This window comes from Spermophilus citellus (genome assembly GCF_964194105.1).
Source record: "Spermophilus citellus genome assembly, chromosome: 1".
Taxonomy (NCBI): domain Eukaryota; kingdom Metazoa; phylum Chordata; class Mammalia; order Rodentia; family Sciuridae; genus Spermophilus; species Spermophilus citellus.
The window spans coordinates 8978737-8994096 of record NC_138182.1 but is presented as its reverse complement, the minus strand read 5'-3'; the positions used below and the strand labels follow the sequence as shown (position 1 = coordinate 8994096).

The following is a 15360-nucleotide window of genomic DNA, read 5'->3' as shown; positions in this document are numbered from 1 at the left end:
TGTGTCTTTGACTCTTCTTCCTTTCTGGTCATTCGCTGGTCCAACCACCCAACACCCATCCCTACTGCCATTAGATATCTGTCTATCACCAATCTACCTTTCAACATATCTAGTCTATCTTTTCTTTCTTTCTACTCAAGTTTTCTTTCTGTCTTTTGTTCTCAGTAGTCATTTTCTGCTTTTCCTTTGAAAAAGCCACTTCTACTGTCTCTGTTCCTTTCCTATCCAGGCAAGTGAGAATGCTGAGTCAAGTCCAGACACTTGTGGAAAAGTCCTCCAGACAGCAGAGCCTGCAGAGACTGGATGCTGTCATATTATATTATGTGACATTGTGTAGCTCCATAAGCCACTGCAGCCTTCTCAGAGTGTGACTGGTAGTCTCCAGAGCACATTTATCCCTTCCAGCGTGTTTGCAGGAATCCTCTGGCCTTGCTCTGGATGTGACCAAGTGCTCCTCTCCCCTGGCCTGCACCCCATCCTGTGTCCTACTGGAGTAGGGGCGCATACCCCTGTCAGTACTTGTGAGGAGGGTGGCAGTCAGGTTCGGCTTTTGTTGGAATCCACGCTTCAAACACGACCTTCATGATATTGGACTCTGGTTCCCCCTTTCTACCCTGGGGGCGGGATTTGTGGGATGGCTCTTGAGCCCATGCCTTCAGGTAATTGGTATCAAGGATCCTGACATTCTCCAAGAGATTTCAATTCTAAGATGGATCCTCCTAGATGAACCAGTGCTATTCCCTGCTGGGTCAAACTGCTCATTTATCTTGTATGTGACAAAAAAAACCTGCTCCAGCATATGGTTTCACCTTTTATAGAAAAAAAAAAAGTCATTTTAATTGCTAGTTAAGACTGCTGGGTTACTTTAATTTGCAGGCTTTTTATTAACTGTGATCTATTTCATTTAAAGCAGCAATAAATGAGATTTGGTATTGGCCTTCCAATTATTAAATTTCACAGGCACTGTTGGAAGACTTGAGGTCACCCTTTGGAGACGGAATTGGGTACATTTAAGGACTTAGTGTTCTTGAAGGGTAGGCAGACTTCCCACACATAGTAGGTTTTTAACACATTAGAAAGCTGAAATGTTGTGCAAGAGGTATGCATGGACGTCCCCCTCATTTCCTCGAATATTCTTGTAGGATATAATTTTCCTTCATTGAATGTCTCAAGCTGAAACATATGGAAGCAGTTGGTTAAATTATCTGCTTCAGTGGTTCATGGCTGTAATGCCAGCACCTCGGCAGCCTGAGGCAGGAGGTATACAAGTTCAAAGCCAGCCTCAGCTGCTCATCGAGGCCCTGAGCAACTTAGTGAAACTGACGAACTGATGTGACTCCATTTTTGAAAATAAATAATAGCAGCTTCTATCTCAAGACCTGTCCTAAGGAAGGGGGCGGGTGTGACCCTTGTCCTTGGAAAAACCCACAGAGCCTTTCTAGGCAGATAGACACCCTGCTGAGTTGTTTGTAAATAACAGGAGAGATCTACAGCGCCTGGTGTCCCTGATTCAGTCAGGCTAGGTGAGGACCCAAAGCAACCCCTTAGCAACCACCAATCAGCATGAGACAGGCAAAATACCTGGGATGCCAGATGACCCCCCAATAGTTTATGGTGGTTGATGACATGTTGGGAAACCATGAAGTTTAGCACGTACACCCCTCATGGCTTAAACAATCAGTTCAAAGGAATCCCCCTTTTGTACTAACCAATCACCCGACCCCTCTTGTTCCTGCCAGTGAATGTGCTAATCAATGTTAAGAGTTGTTTGATTTTCCCGCAGTATGGAATGATTTGCTGTGTGATGTTGTGACGCATAGAGTATCCCCCCAAACCTATAAATCCTCACTGAACAAAGGACTGGGACTCACTCCCTGGGACCGCTGCATCGGAAACAGCTGTGAGTCCAGGCTGGAGCTTGCAATAAAGACTCTTGTGTGATTGCATTGGATTCGGCTCCTGGAGGTCTATTGGGGTCCCATGAATCTGGCATTACAAAACCCTGTCTCTAACTAAAATATAAAAGGGGTTGGGGATAATGGTTCAGTGGTTAAACACCCTTGGGTTCAATCCCCTGGAACCAAAAACAAAAACACTCCAACTACTTCCAGTGGTGAATGCTGTGATCTGCCAACTTCCTCATTCTCCTACTTGGGTTATGTACACGGAAGCAGTAGCCTCTTGGCACAGCATGCACCCTGTGAAAGGGACAGCCAATGACAGGTGGTTAGTGAGTAAGCTCTGAGTCCCATTTGACTGTCTTAGTAAAGAGAGCACATTTTGATGGCAAGAATATGGGACTAGAATTCTTGAGACCTATATTCTTGTCCCGGTTCTTCCCATCACTGAGTTGTGACCCCGAGTAATTCCCTTATCTCTCTAGAAAGCAATGATTGTACCTACAACATATGAGGTTGGAGAGGAAGCTACTACTTAGGTTCTGTTGAGTTCTGAAATCCTCATCCCTTTGCACACAGTTTCCAGGCACCAGGACCTAGAGGCTCATTTTGGTTTTCTGCTAACTTGCTGTCTTGCCCTGGCCAGGGATTCTGTCTCCAGTCTATATACAGTTGGTGAAGGATATTCCAGCGTTTAAGCCTTAAAGTGAGATAGTTCAAGCAAAGCTAAAGGAGTCTGGGTGTGTTGTGTTGTGTGGATTAGCAGAAGAGATGGGATGCTGCCCGGTTCCTCTGGATGGCTTGGAGACGTTGAAGTTTAGACATTGAACGGATGTGCTGTGATGTATGTGCCCTCAAGGCTGTGGAGATGCCTGGGCCCATGCAGCCCGTCAAGCACACAGATTCTTGTGGTGTTTTGTTTCCTTGGTCCTGTCTCTTGCTGTCAGTTGTCACTTCTCATGCTGTTGGTTACCAGGGGAATACAGGTAACTAAACTTGAAATTGATAACCTTAAATTTATGTATCACCCTAAGCCGGTGGCCTCTACCTTGAGGTGCCTCAATTTCTTTTGCTTTAGAGCAAAGGCATACATTCTTGACACTTTCCTTTGGAATTTAGAGGCCTCGAAACTGGCTGATTTGGTTGATGGCAGTGACATGAATGTCAAGTTGTCAGAAAGCCAGCTCCTCTACTCTGAGAAGTCACAGAGGTGCATGTTCTGATATAGGAGTTTGTCCTAGTATTCCATCAGAAATACACCATGCTCAGTACGTAAAGGACAGTGTTTAAGACGACTTTTAAACAAGGAACTAGATCCAATGGACTGTATGTAACTGACGGCTAATAAATTTTGTTAAAATGCAATCTGAACTTGATCACGTGGGTTCCAGACCCCCAATACACATATATTTGATGGTCATTTAGATTTTTAAAAGTATGTAAAGCCATATGTGTCTCTCCTGAGTTTCCATAGGCCTCCCTGGGTTTAGGTACAAATGGGGGCACTTTACTAGTAATGACCCACATTTCGCTTGTCCCAGGAGGCTCACACAGGACTTCAAACGCTTCAGAAACTCCCCCAGCTGCTGCCGAGCACATCTGGTATTTCCAGGTGGGAACACACCCCTCCAGGGAGCAGGGTTGTGCTGGGTTTGCAGAGCCTCGTGGGAGGCCCTGGAGCCTCCCAGGTGCTGGGATGGCTGCACTCCTGACTGTGAGGCCGACTGGCGCTGCTCTTCCCTGTCCCTCTTCCTGTCCCTCGTCCTCCTCCTCCCAGCTTTTTATTGTATTATTTTGTTATTTTGGGTAGAGAAGGGGGTGTTTTCCTAAGCAGAGGGGTTTTATGAAGCAGTCATTCTGGCCCCTATTTCCCCCATACTCTCTTTCCTCCCAGGCTTCAGTCAGGTTTTGTCAACTAAAGTGGGAGAAAAAGTCAAGAGAACCTGCTATGTTTGGATCTGGAATGTCCCCCAGAGGTCCAAGTATTCAAAGCTTAGTCCTCTGCTTTGGAAAGTGGTGGAAACTTTTAGGAAGTGGGGCTTACTGGGAGGTCTTCTACTCTTTTTCTGTCATTTCCCAGCCAAGAGATCAATAGTCTTACTCCGGCAGACACTTCTGCTCTGACAAACTACCATGCCAAAGGTACAAAACTCCAGAGCAATGAACTAAAAGCTCCTTAGCTGTTAGCTAAAACGAAACTTTCCTCTTCATAAGTTGATTATCTCAGGTATTTTATTACAGCAATGGAAACTGACTAACAGAACCCGTTGTTCTCTGAGGTTTTCATTCTGTGTCATTCTCATTCTGCCTGTGTTCTCTTTCCTTTCACAAAATCTCTGTGAGGTTTCTTAGCATGTTCTCCAGCTACACTCCAGAGGGGCTTACTTGACTGATTGACTGGACATGCCCAAATAATGTGTGATACCAGTTTAGTGTTTAGCTGGGACCCGGGATGTATGGAATCTCTAACTTCTGGATATTTTACACTTCATGTGGGAGCTTCTCTAACAGGTGGCATGCCCACAGGGCGCTGCCTTTGTATACTCAAGGTTTGAGACAGGTTAAGTAGCTTGGTGCCTGCCTCATACAGAACTCATTGCTTTTAACTTCTTCACAATAGATGGGCAGAGATAGGGAAAGAAAGCCACTTAGTATCATTTTAGCAAGATGTATGGTGAAGAAATAACAAAGTGATAACATGAAACAAAATGTTTGACATCAATGATGGATTTCGGTTATAAATCGGCCCCTCCTTTCCTGGGAGCACAAGGTTAACAGCAGAGTACACACACACTTATGAGCGCACGCACCTGCTGCCCAAGGGAGTCTGTTCTTTTCATCCCACCTGCAATATGGCCGAAAGATCAAAGACTAACTCCTGTTGTTTTTTCATTTTCAATAGCTGTTGAGAAGCTGTCTCTGTTATGTTTCCATTTTGTAGAATAAACCTTGTAGTATTTCAAAAGTGAAGCCAAAATGTCAGTGGGAAACATGTGTTTGTGTGTGTGTGTGTGTGTGTGTGGGTGTGTGTTGTGTGTGGGTGTGTGTTTTGTGTGGGTGTGTGTGTGTTCTCTTTTCCACAGCTGTCATCTGCTTTGCAAAGGTGTTTTTAAAAGGTACAGATAATCCAAGGCATTGCCCACTACACTTAGGCACTCACCCTTGAGCCATGCTCACAATGACCTTCTCAAATCTAATAAACAGTAGCTCTGTGACTATTTTATTACATGCCGTGATGCTCACAGTCATAAGTGGTTACCCTGAACTTCGGCCCCTTTTTGGTTTTTGAAGCTATGAATCAATGAACTTGAAGTGATGTGGAGAGAGGGATCTACGTTCCTGGCATGGTTTCTCTTTGCACAGTATTCTGAACAAAAGTTAAGAACTTATTCCATGATGGGTATTATATAATAGACACTGATGTAACAATTGGGGAAGCAAAGATAAGATGGAAGGAAAGAATTAAGAAGAATCATGTCACAAAGGGGCATTATTCAAGTTTCCATAAAACACTCATTTTTTTTATAGAGAGGAGAGAGAGAGAGAGAGAGAAATTTTTAATATTTATTTTTCATTTTTCGGCGGGCACAACATCTTTATTTTATTTTTATGTGGTGCTGAGGATCGAACCCAGCGTCCCGCGCATGCCAGGCGAGCGCGTTACTGCTTGAGCCACAACCCCAGCCCCAAACACTCAATTTTTATCATGATTCCTAAAACTATTACCCTAGGTATGTTTAATTTTTTTGGAGTTTTATCAATCAACCCACCAGTCAGTCATTTGAACCATGAGTATATATATTTGATCCCATAAGATGTCCAAGATCATTTGGTTTTTATGAATGAACATAAATAAACTTCCGTACTTGAAGAATACTTATTAGCTGACTTCTTTGGATTAATAAGGCATAAACGAGGCACTGTCAGAACTACAAGGCACAGATACAGCTCTCAAGAAAGCTCCTAGTTTTTCAGGGCGAATGAAACATGAATGCACGGTATAAATACTATGTAATAAGTCTACTAATAGAAGCACTTGTGGGATAGTGAGATTAACTTGATCAAACATTTACTCATTTTCTCCTTCATCTGACTTTTGCTTATGTCCTAGACCTTGTGCTAGGATCAGGAAATCACAGGGTAAGCAAGACAGAACAAGCTAAGAAGGAAAGGAGTGAGGGTTATGAGAACGCATAACAAAGGTCCCTGGCAGTGCTTGGCAGTCAGGGCCCTGCCAATGTAGCAAGGAAGTTTTCTCTGAGCTGCCAACCAATCATGTGCCATGTGTCACGTGTGCAGCTATGAACAGGGCCACCAAAGTCGGAAAGGACATTGGGCCCTTTGAAACTCCCCTTGGAGGTTTGACTGCCCCAGCTGGACTGTGTAGTGGAGAGGGGCTGGCTCAGCCCTGCTGCTCTGATTTTCAGCCTCGGCTTAGATACTAACAGCCTTATGTCATCATCTAACTTTTCTGGGTCTCAATTTTCTTAGCTTATAGGTTCAAGGAGTTGGATCTGCAAAGCCCTATCAAACTATAAACTTGTAGTGTTCCCAGCAACATAAGTATTTTTGCACTTTTTTACAGAAAGGCTAATTTCTATGTTGAGTTGAAAGATGTGCCTGGGTTCAGTTAGGCCTAGAAAATGAAACAAGGTAATTACTGCAGGAAATAGGCTGGACAGAGGAAAATGCACATGCTCAGACCTCATCCGTATGGGATTTGGAGCAGGTATAGCTCCCCCCAAGGTCCAAAGACCACTCACAGGTCTGCCCACTTTTTAAAGATTTTATGGAAGAACTATCTGTGTGCCTCATATTCTTACATATTAACCAACATTAGGAAAAATAGCAATTGACATTCCAGAGTGGGTGCAGAGAAAGGCAAAAGAAGAGGTGGAGGAAAGCTCGAGGTGCAAGGGGCGGGTGCCAGACCAGAAACCCCAATACATGGCTTCCATCTTAGGCTTTGCCCCTGTCCGGCCTTGGCTTTCTAGGCAAAATCCTGGGTCTCACGTCCTCCCCAGAGTGGGGTAAGTAGAGGTGAAAGCTGCCCTGAGCTGGTGGCCTGTCTCTCTTCATATTTGACATCAGGTTCTCTTTACAATCAAACCACGCATGGGCTCTCAGCGTGTTTGACAGATGAAAACACAGTCGCACTGGTTGAAGGACAGATTGAGGACCTGTGGCTGTATTAACTGGCCTTTTTCTTTCAATCCTGAAGCTGCTTGGCAGCAGGGCCAGGACTTCTGGATGTCAATTTGGAACCACCGGGCGAACGAGTGCCTGCTTTCCACGGATGACAATCCAACGGTATCACCACGCCTGGTCTTTTGAAATCCCCTCATTGTCACCAGCACACACCGACTTTCCCAATTGTACTGAGTTACTGAATAAAAGGACGCGGGTGAGGCCAAGCGCTCTCTTGAACGGTTTCTGAGGCTTCCAGGTGTTGGGGAAGTTGACTGCCGTGTCCTGCCTGCATTTTCAGCCGTTCTCTTTAAGTGGATGCTGGCTGGCATTTAGGGCAATCTGGAGGCTTAATCATAGCCTGCGATGGCGATTTAATCCTGTATTAGGTTAAGGCGCTGTACAGACCCTGGAACACTTGACTTATGCAAATTCGACCTTACGCAGATTGTTCTAGGAAGCCCATAATAACACATCAGAGATGGAAATTTCACTATGGGCAGAAACTCAGAAGTTCTGTGGTGTGTGGCTGGTTGCTGTGAATCCAGGGTGCTGGGCAGACGGCCGAAGCCTTGTGGGGAGGCTGTAGACTTTGCTTTCATGTTGTTCTGTGTTCCTACAGATTGCTGCGCTGGCTACCTGGGTTATTTTAGTATCATTTGTGTAGTGACCCTTTTATTGCCTTCTAACTGTGACTGAATGGAAACCAGGTAATAGCAAGGAGGTACATTAGAAAGAAAAACATGAAAGTTTAAAGGAGTTTTAAAGTGCCAAAGCCTTTATTCCATTATGTATGCATTTCTTTTGGCTACTTCAACATTGAAAAGTAGTTTGAACAAAAGCACATGCATAAAAGAGCACTCGAAGTTTTATGCACATGGTTTAATGCTGAAGAGTCTAGGTTCTGGGACTAGCAGGCAGGATTCTGAATTTTGTCTCTTCTCAACTATGTGATCTTTGTCATATTGCGAAGTATCTTCCTGCCTCAGTTTGTCATCAGTAAAATGAGTGTGGAAATCGTCCTAAAGATGAAATGAGGTCATGAATGTAAAGTACTTAGCTTTATGCCTGGTAGTTATAAAGCCTTACAATTCACAATTAAATTTCATTCTTCATATCGTTCTTCATAATGGCTCCCTTTCATTAGTAACTCCTGGGTTGGTACCACTACGGATTTTCTTGAGTACTTACAGAGGCAGGGTCTAACTGGAGAAGCTAACAAAAATGTGAATGATGGATGAAATTGAAAAATGTCTGCTCTACATTCAACTGATAATTCAAACACCTAAGACACAAATGGAGAGAGGACAATGTCTGTAATGTGAAGCTGTGGTTAGCTATGGATCGTTCAAAAGATTTAAAATTTATACCAATGTTCAAAATGCAAAAGTGAGAATAAGAAGATGAGTGTATTTATCAAAACAGTAAAAATTACCCCAAAATGTTATGAATAATTATCAGGAGAACATGGTATTGCACATAACCCAACTTTTTATTGTGAGTAAAATTGGGCCATTTTAGGGAATTTATCAATGAGAATGATTCAAGGTAGGAAAAATTGCCAGTATTGAAGACCATGAAAGCAAGTCTTGCTTGTTTTTTTTTTTTTTTTTTTCTGTTGTTGTTGTTAGGCTTCATGTGTTAGCTAAAGCTATGGCTGACACTGGTCTACCATTTAGAACATGCACTTGGGCTTGAAGGCCTTCCAAGGTTGCATATGTGCATGCATCTGAGCCAAATGCTGAAGGACAGAGTGCTAGGGACCAGAGTGGAGGGAAGAGTGTGGGTGTGGGTCTCCTGGATGGAACCCAGGGTGGGGCTGCAAGACCAGGTTTTCATCTTTTGAGAGCTTTTGAAAGGGAAGAGCTACCAGGCCTAATAGCCTTGTGTTGCCAGAGGCGCTTTCCATTATGTGAGTTAGTATTTTTACTTCTCTGACTTTCAGATTCTTATGAGTTCTCCCAAATTGATTGCTTACATTCCTGCTTGACTCTTATTTACTTGGAGTACACCTGGATCCTTCTGAGAGACCTTACTTAGGCCTGCTGAACATAGAGCTTTATTTATTTACTTTTTGCCAAATAATCCACTTTTGTGTAGAAGATAGGCTTGGAAGACCTCTGAAGTTTTGAATTGATGCTGCCTTGACAGTCTCAGAACTCTGTCAGCTACAGTTCACTTCCAATTATTTATTATTTGGGGAAGAGCGCTTAACATGAGATCTTCACAAAATTAAGTGTAAAATGCAGTATTGTTAACTATAGGCCCAGAGCTATAGAGTTTAACTCTATAATTTGCTTGTGTTCTTACCTGTTGAACTGTAGGTGTTCAACCTTACATCTGTTGAAATTTTACACCTGCTGAACAACCTCTCCCCGTACATTCATCCCCTGGCAGATGCCATTCTGCTTTCTGTCTCCAGTGTGACGATTTTAGGTGGCTCTTGCAAGTGGAGTCACGCAGGGTTTGTCCTGCATCTGGACCAGAGGTTCATTTTATGCTTTGAATATAGCCCTTGCTGCTCTGCCACTGTAACTTATTTTTAAAATAAACATGTTTCCTTCTCTTCCTCCCTGCTCCTCCCTAATCTCTCCCCCTCCCCAATCTTGGAGAAACAGAATTACCTTTCCTCCCCATCTAGGCAGAAAGATCTGTCCTTCAGCACATCCCTGCCACAGGAACAAAGGAATTCAGACTTTGGGGATGGCACCAGAAGATCTCAGAAATGATCATCTCCCAAATTAACAAGTGAATTACAACCGTGAGAAAGAACACATGGAGACTTTGAGTCACCTCTTAAAAACCTTCTGTTCCCCTTCATGGGCAAAATCACAGCCTCTGGGGTGGGAGTTCCCTGTGCTTCTCCTTTGCTTGCAAAGCAATAAAACTTCTTTTTCCTTTTTCTCAAAACCAAGCTCTCATTGTTACTCATTGGTCACTTAGGAGGAAAGGACTGTGGTCAAGTACATGTTTTTACCAATAAAATAAATTCATGGCTAACCACAGAAGGGAAAAAAAAACATGACACCTGTGACATAGAGCACCAGCCTTCATTTGCTGAGAGCTGATTGCATGCTAGGCATGGTCCTAGGTTTTTAATTCACGTAATCCTCACCACCCTAGGGGCAGGTATCATGATCCTCATTTTGTAGATGAGCAATGGCACTTTAAAGTCTGGGGAGTAGCTGGAAAAACACTCGCATGGTTGCCGCTGAGCCTTGCACTGCTGACGACAGGACTTGGCTGTTGGTCACTCTGTTTCTGTCTCTGTCCCTCTCTGATGGACATCTGAGCAATCCCCAGAGCCAACCCCTGGCAAGTTTTTCTCTCAGATATTTGCTCATTCCGTTTTGCTCTTACCATTCTAGGTTACAAGGATATCTTTTAGATGCTCTTGTATTTTAAAACATAAACCCCTAGTTTTTTTTTTTTATGACTTTAGTTTATCTAAACACATTCCTAATTCCAAAGTGTGTTTCTTTACTCAAGGTTGATCATTTCAACCTGATTTACTGCTGAACTTGGATGAATCAACTCTTTTCTCCAGGTAACTTTTTGTTTCTTAAGCAATGTCCTTGAGTAGAGACACATAGAAAGTCAACATGCATCTGGCATTCCCCAGTAATGTTTAGGGGGACTGTGGCAAGACTATTCTAGTACAATTTTAGTGGGAACTTTCTTTCTCTTTCTCTTCCTCTCGACATTATATTTTGGGGAGCTCCAATTCAATTAGTAATAAAAAGCATTTACACCGAAAACAATTCTGGTCAGAACTTTTCTAAGTAGCAATTCTTTAAGAAACATGTGTGTGTCTAAACATGGACTCTAAGTATTGGAATTCACCTGTTATCATCCAACAGTATATAAAATTTAAATCATTTAAAATCAAATTGTTAGAGTCAATTTAGAAAGTAAGTTCAGGCTTATTTTCTGTCATTAATTTCATGCATATTTTTAGTGCTCTATAAAAATTGCCCTGAACTATGGGCTTGTGAAGATCATTCATGGACAGATGTTCTGGATAAATTCAGAGACATCAGGTTTCAAACAGTTGGCTGGGGCACAGGCACACCTTTAATTACACTCTGCTTATGAGAGGTCAGCGTTCCAAGGGTTGTCTGAGTCCTGTGTTGCCCTGAGCACTGTCATCACATCAGGGCTGTCACCGACCTTGAAGGGGGAGAGTTAATCATGAATAGCAATTCGGCAATTGGCCATGTCACTAAATAACTGGGAAGAGAGAGGAAGGGAGAGATCATGGTTTAAAACTGCAAGGCTAATGATTGAGCCCAATTAAACTGCCTGTGTCTTTTCCAGAGTGAGTGGGTTTACACTCAGGTACCCGCCTTTCCTGTTCAGCTTGTCTTCAGCTGTAGTTAGGAGCCCCATCTCTGGCCAGGCCTTTGACCTTGTGACTTGGGTTGGTTTTATATGGGAGTTGAAATTCGCAGGCTGAGGCTAGAGACAGCAAATGGGTGTTGGTAGAATTGATTTAGCTCTCGTGCTCCAAGGGTCTGTGTTAGTTGGAAACTCAACTTTACATAAAAACTCAACTTCACATAAAAACTTATGATACGATTTCTCTTGTTTTCCTTTTTTTTTTAATTCTTAAGTTTTTAAAAAGTCTCTTCCATTATCTAGGATGGGAAGTCATCCTCAACATAGAGAATTGTCCTATATTACTAAAAAAGTGACTGTTTCAGCCTCTCGGTAGCACTGCTTGAGGAACACTGGGAAGTACTCTTTATTGTTAAAAGTATGAGTTGCAAAAAATAAGTGTGCCCTTCATGAATGTATCAAGTCTTAGAAAAGTACATCCCCTGGGAGGTCCAGAGGCCGTAGGTAGTCCAGGCAAAAGGGGAGGCAGAGCGTGGATCACCCACATGGCACAGGTGTGATGTCTCCCAGACAAGGCTGATGTGTTGCCCATCGCTGTTCCTCTGTCCACTAAAAAGTGCCCGTGAGACTTCACTCGTTTCCACCCTCACCTCTCTGGTAGGGCATCTGTGAAGAGAGACTTGCGAGAATTCCTGCCGAGCGAGCCTCAGAATGTAAAGTGGTGTATGAATATGTAATAACGGCCATTATCGGTTGATCCCTCTGTCTTTGGAAAGAATAATTTCATTCACTGTGGAGAGAATGAGGGGCAATTTGAAATGGCCTGAGGTAAGTGGCATTTCATATATTGCCAATCAAATTAACCTTGAACCTTTCTCTGCTACTTAGAATTCTTGTTCTTTTTCTTCTTTCTCCATCATTGGAAATTAAGATGATGTGTATTAAACCACTTTCCATCTGCAAGATTGCACTTCATATTCCTTGCCCTCCCCAGGGAGGAGGGAGAGGAACATATCTGTGCATCAATCAAACTGATTGAGACTTCGAGTGGAGAAAGCAAGGCTCTGTCACTGAATCCAGAAGACGCGATGGCGTGTCAGCTTCAACAGAGTAATTGCTTCTCCCAGGCTCTGCCTTCTTCCAGCACTTGATCCGCAAATGCAGCGTGAGCCTCAGATCTGAGCTGCTGAACATGAACTTAAGAAATTTTACAGGTGTGGATTTGGGCTATTCTGTCTCCTGATTCTCACATGCAATTTGAATCTTTGATAGAATAGGTCTCTGTGGGGCTCCTGGCAGATTTTCTCTTTCTCTGAGTAAAAAGCAGCTGTTGTGCAAACGTGTGCAGCAGGAGATTATTCAATCTCTGCACTTTGCAAATGAGCATTTAGCAATTATGGACATTTTTCAATAAAGTTGTAGGGACGCTCATGTGTGCACAAATGCCATGAACGCATTCTCCTTCCTTTCTCAATCTCTCTCTCCAGCTATAATAGACGTAGAAGAAATCTACCCTTTTTAAACAGGCCATATCTTTCTTCTAATAGCTGTTCTGTGGGCTTGAATTATTGTTTTATTCCAATTGTATTCTCCACCTTTGAACCCCATACCTTTATTTATGCTGTTTCCACCTGAGCTGCATGTCCTTCCCCCTTGACCTTCCTGCTCTTAGGTAATCTTATTATATAACCCAACGCAATGTCAGGGCTCTCCAATTCCAGTGCTTTACGATTCCTGCTTTCTTCCTTCTTTTGAACTTTGGTAGTATTTTGTAGCTACTCGGTAGTACTTATATCACATTTTGTACTATAGATGTCTAATTTCTGTTTTTCCTGCTATTCTAACCATGCAAGCAAGAGCCATGCTTAATTATTTATCAAAATAAAATAAATTTACAAATAGGTAAGAAAAACAAGGCAGGTAATTTTCTTTGTAGCTGGACAGTATCTGGAACAGTGCCCTTGAGGAGTGGGGTCCTGTGAGTCACCCCCAGGTGGAGATACTTTCCTAGCCTCTGAAGCCAGAGCTTAGGGTAATCACTGACCAGGAGGCCAGAATTCTTTTCTAGTACAACTAGGGGTTGGGCAGTGTATTTTGTCACTGTTTATGTATATGCAATCCAACCTACAATGATTTCTGAGCATGTTAATATAGTACATTTTAAGTAATATGCTTTTAACTCTAGGATCTTATGAAGTGAAAACAGGAAGAGAAAGTGAGCAAGTGGGTCTCAATCTTGGTATTTGATGAGTTATACACTGATTGACAAATAAGAGCCAATTCTTTTCTGCAATATGGTTTGGGCTAATGTGTAAAGGAAGCATCAGAAAAATGTGTTGTTTGTGTGTGTAAGTATATGTAATGTGTGTGTGCATGTGTGTGTGTGTGAGGGGGGAACACACACACACACACACACATACACACACACACACACACACACACAGAGAGAGAGAGAGAGAGAGAGAGAGAGAGATTCCTAATTGGATTAGATGGTCAAGTTGAACATTGATGATAATTGTACATTTATTGGTTACTCAGTTCCAGAAACTGAGGAACATCAGAATGCACAAAGTAAATAAGAGAGCTTTCTTTAAGATTTATCATGCATGTATTATGTCATTGTTATTTCTTTCTAAATACTAATGTATTTAAAATTTGAGTGATTATATAATTTGTTGTCCAAGAGACACATTCTTCAAAGAGTAAAAGCAGAGCCAGGATGGCCCTGGACAAGCTGGGATACAGAGCCACCTTGACATGATTGTTGTCTCTGTGGCAATAGCCAACACACTAATGTGATAGTTGAATTTTTATCTGATATTGAAAACATTTTTGTGTGTGTGTGTGTGTGTGTGCATTTTTAATTGGTGTCAGCAAAGTCTCTGTTTTCACATAGTCTGTCAGAGTCACCACTGGCCAATACCATTGCTGCTCATATTAGGTGGACACAGCTGCTTTCCTAGAGCCTTCTGCAGACACCCATAGGAATGTGGAATTACCTCAGTGAGCTCTTCTGCATGCGCCTGTAACTTCCTTCCCCCTCTTGCTTTCCCTGGGGATGAGGTGGGTGGAGGTTTTCACGTAGTCCTAATTCTTCACATTTCCATTCAGGAAGGTGTGTTATGGTGAGCACCACTTCCATCCGTGGCTGTGTTGTGGGTGGTCTTCCTCTGCCAGTTAAAGTTCAGGAGGGCTTCAGGTGATGCTGATTAAACTCACCAAGATTTGGATGCGGGAGAGCTTAGTCAAATGACTCCTAATAACAGCGCCTGAGAGTCTATTAGTTTGGATTGCATGGAGTATTTTGTGTAAAGAGTGGCAATTTGAATGACAGGTATGTCTAATGAAAAAAAATAAAGTTTTCCTCTACATCCCCTGAAGTTTCACCCACACTGACAAAGAGAAATATAGGGTTATTTTTTTCTGGAAAATCCAGGCCTAACACTTTTACTACCAAGGACTAAAATTATACTGTCTTGAATCACCTTATATTGATGGCTAACATTGATTAAATTCCTTGAATTATTGCCTAAGTCTTTATTTCATTTATCTAGTGTGGAGAATAATGCAGAGATGTGCTAGAATCTAATGCTTAGCCATGTAATTGACACACCTCAAAGGGCCTCTAGCCTTTCTAGGTGTGACCACCCCAGCCCCCAACTTTGAGAGTGGAGAGTTGGAACAAAACTCCAAGGATGTGCTTTGGAAACTAGAGTATGACACTTTCCTTACCTTATCAAAATTTTGAACTGAAAATATATTATCTTAACATTTGAGAGCAGACTGGGCATGACTGGCCTTTGGGAACTCACTGATTTTTGGTCGTTGTTGCTTGGCAAAGGGGGCAGCTGGCTTCCTGTCTTATATGCAAGAATGCCTGACAGGCCGCACAGAAATCAAAGTTTTACGGTATACAATAATCTGTAAATGGGTACTT

The 15360-nt window shown here is 42.6% G+C and overlaps 1 protein-coding gene across 5 annotated transcripts in view; it reads left to right on the top strand.

The window, feature by feature from the left end:
- LOC308632122 (protein-lysine methyltransferase METTL21E-like) overlaps positions 1 to 15360 on the top strand; it is a 148573-nt gene that overhangs the window by 84203 nt on the left and 49010 nt on the right. Inside the window, exon 6 of one of the 5 annotated variants that reach the window (XM_081263845.1) lies at positions 9727 to 9870. The exons of the other annotated variants lie outside the window; for them this stretch is intronic. Within the exon in view, the coding sequence (XP_081119971.1) occupies positions 9727 to 9814 (88 nt within the window). The 3' untranslated portion in view covers positions 9815 to 9870. Of the gene's footprint in view, positions 1 to 9726; positions 9871 to 15360 lie in introns of those variants that run through there. 5 annotated transcript variants of the gene reach the window in all.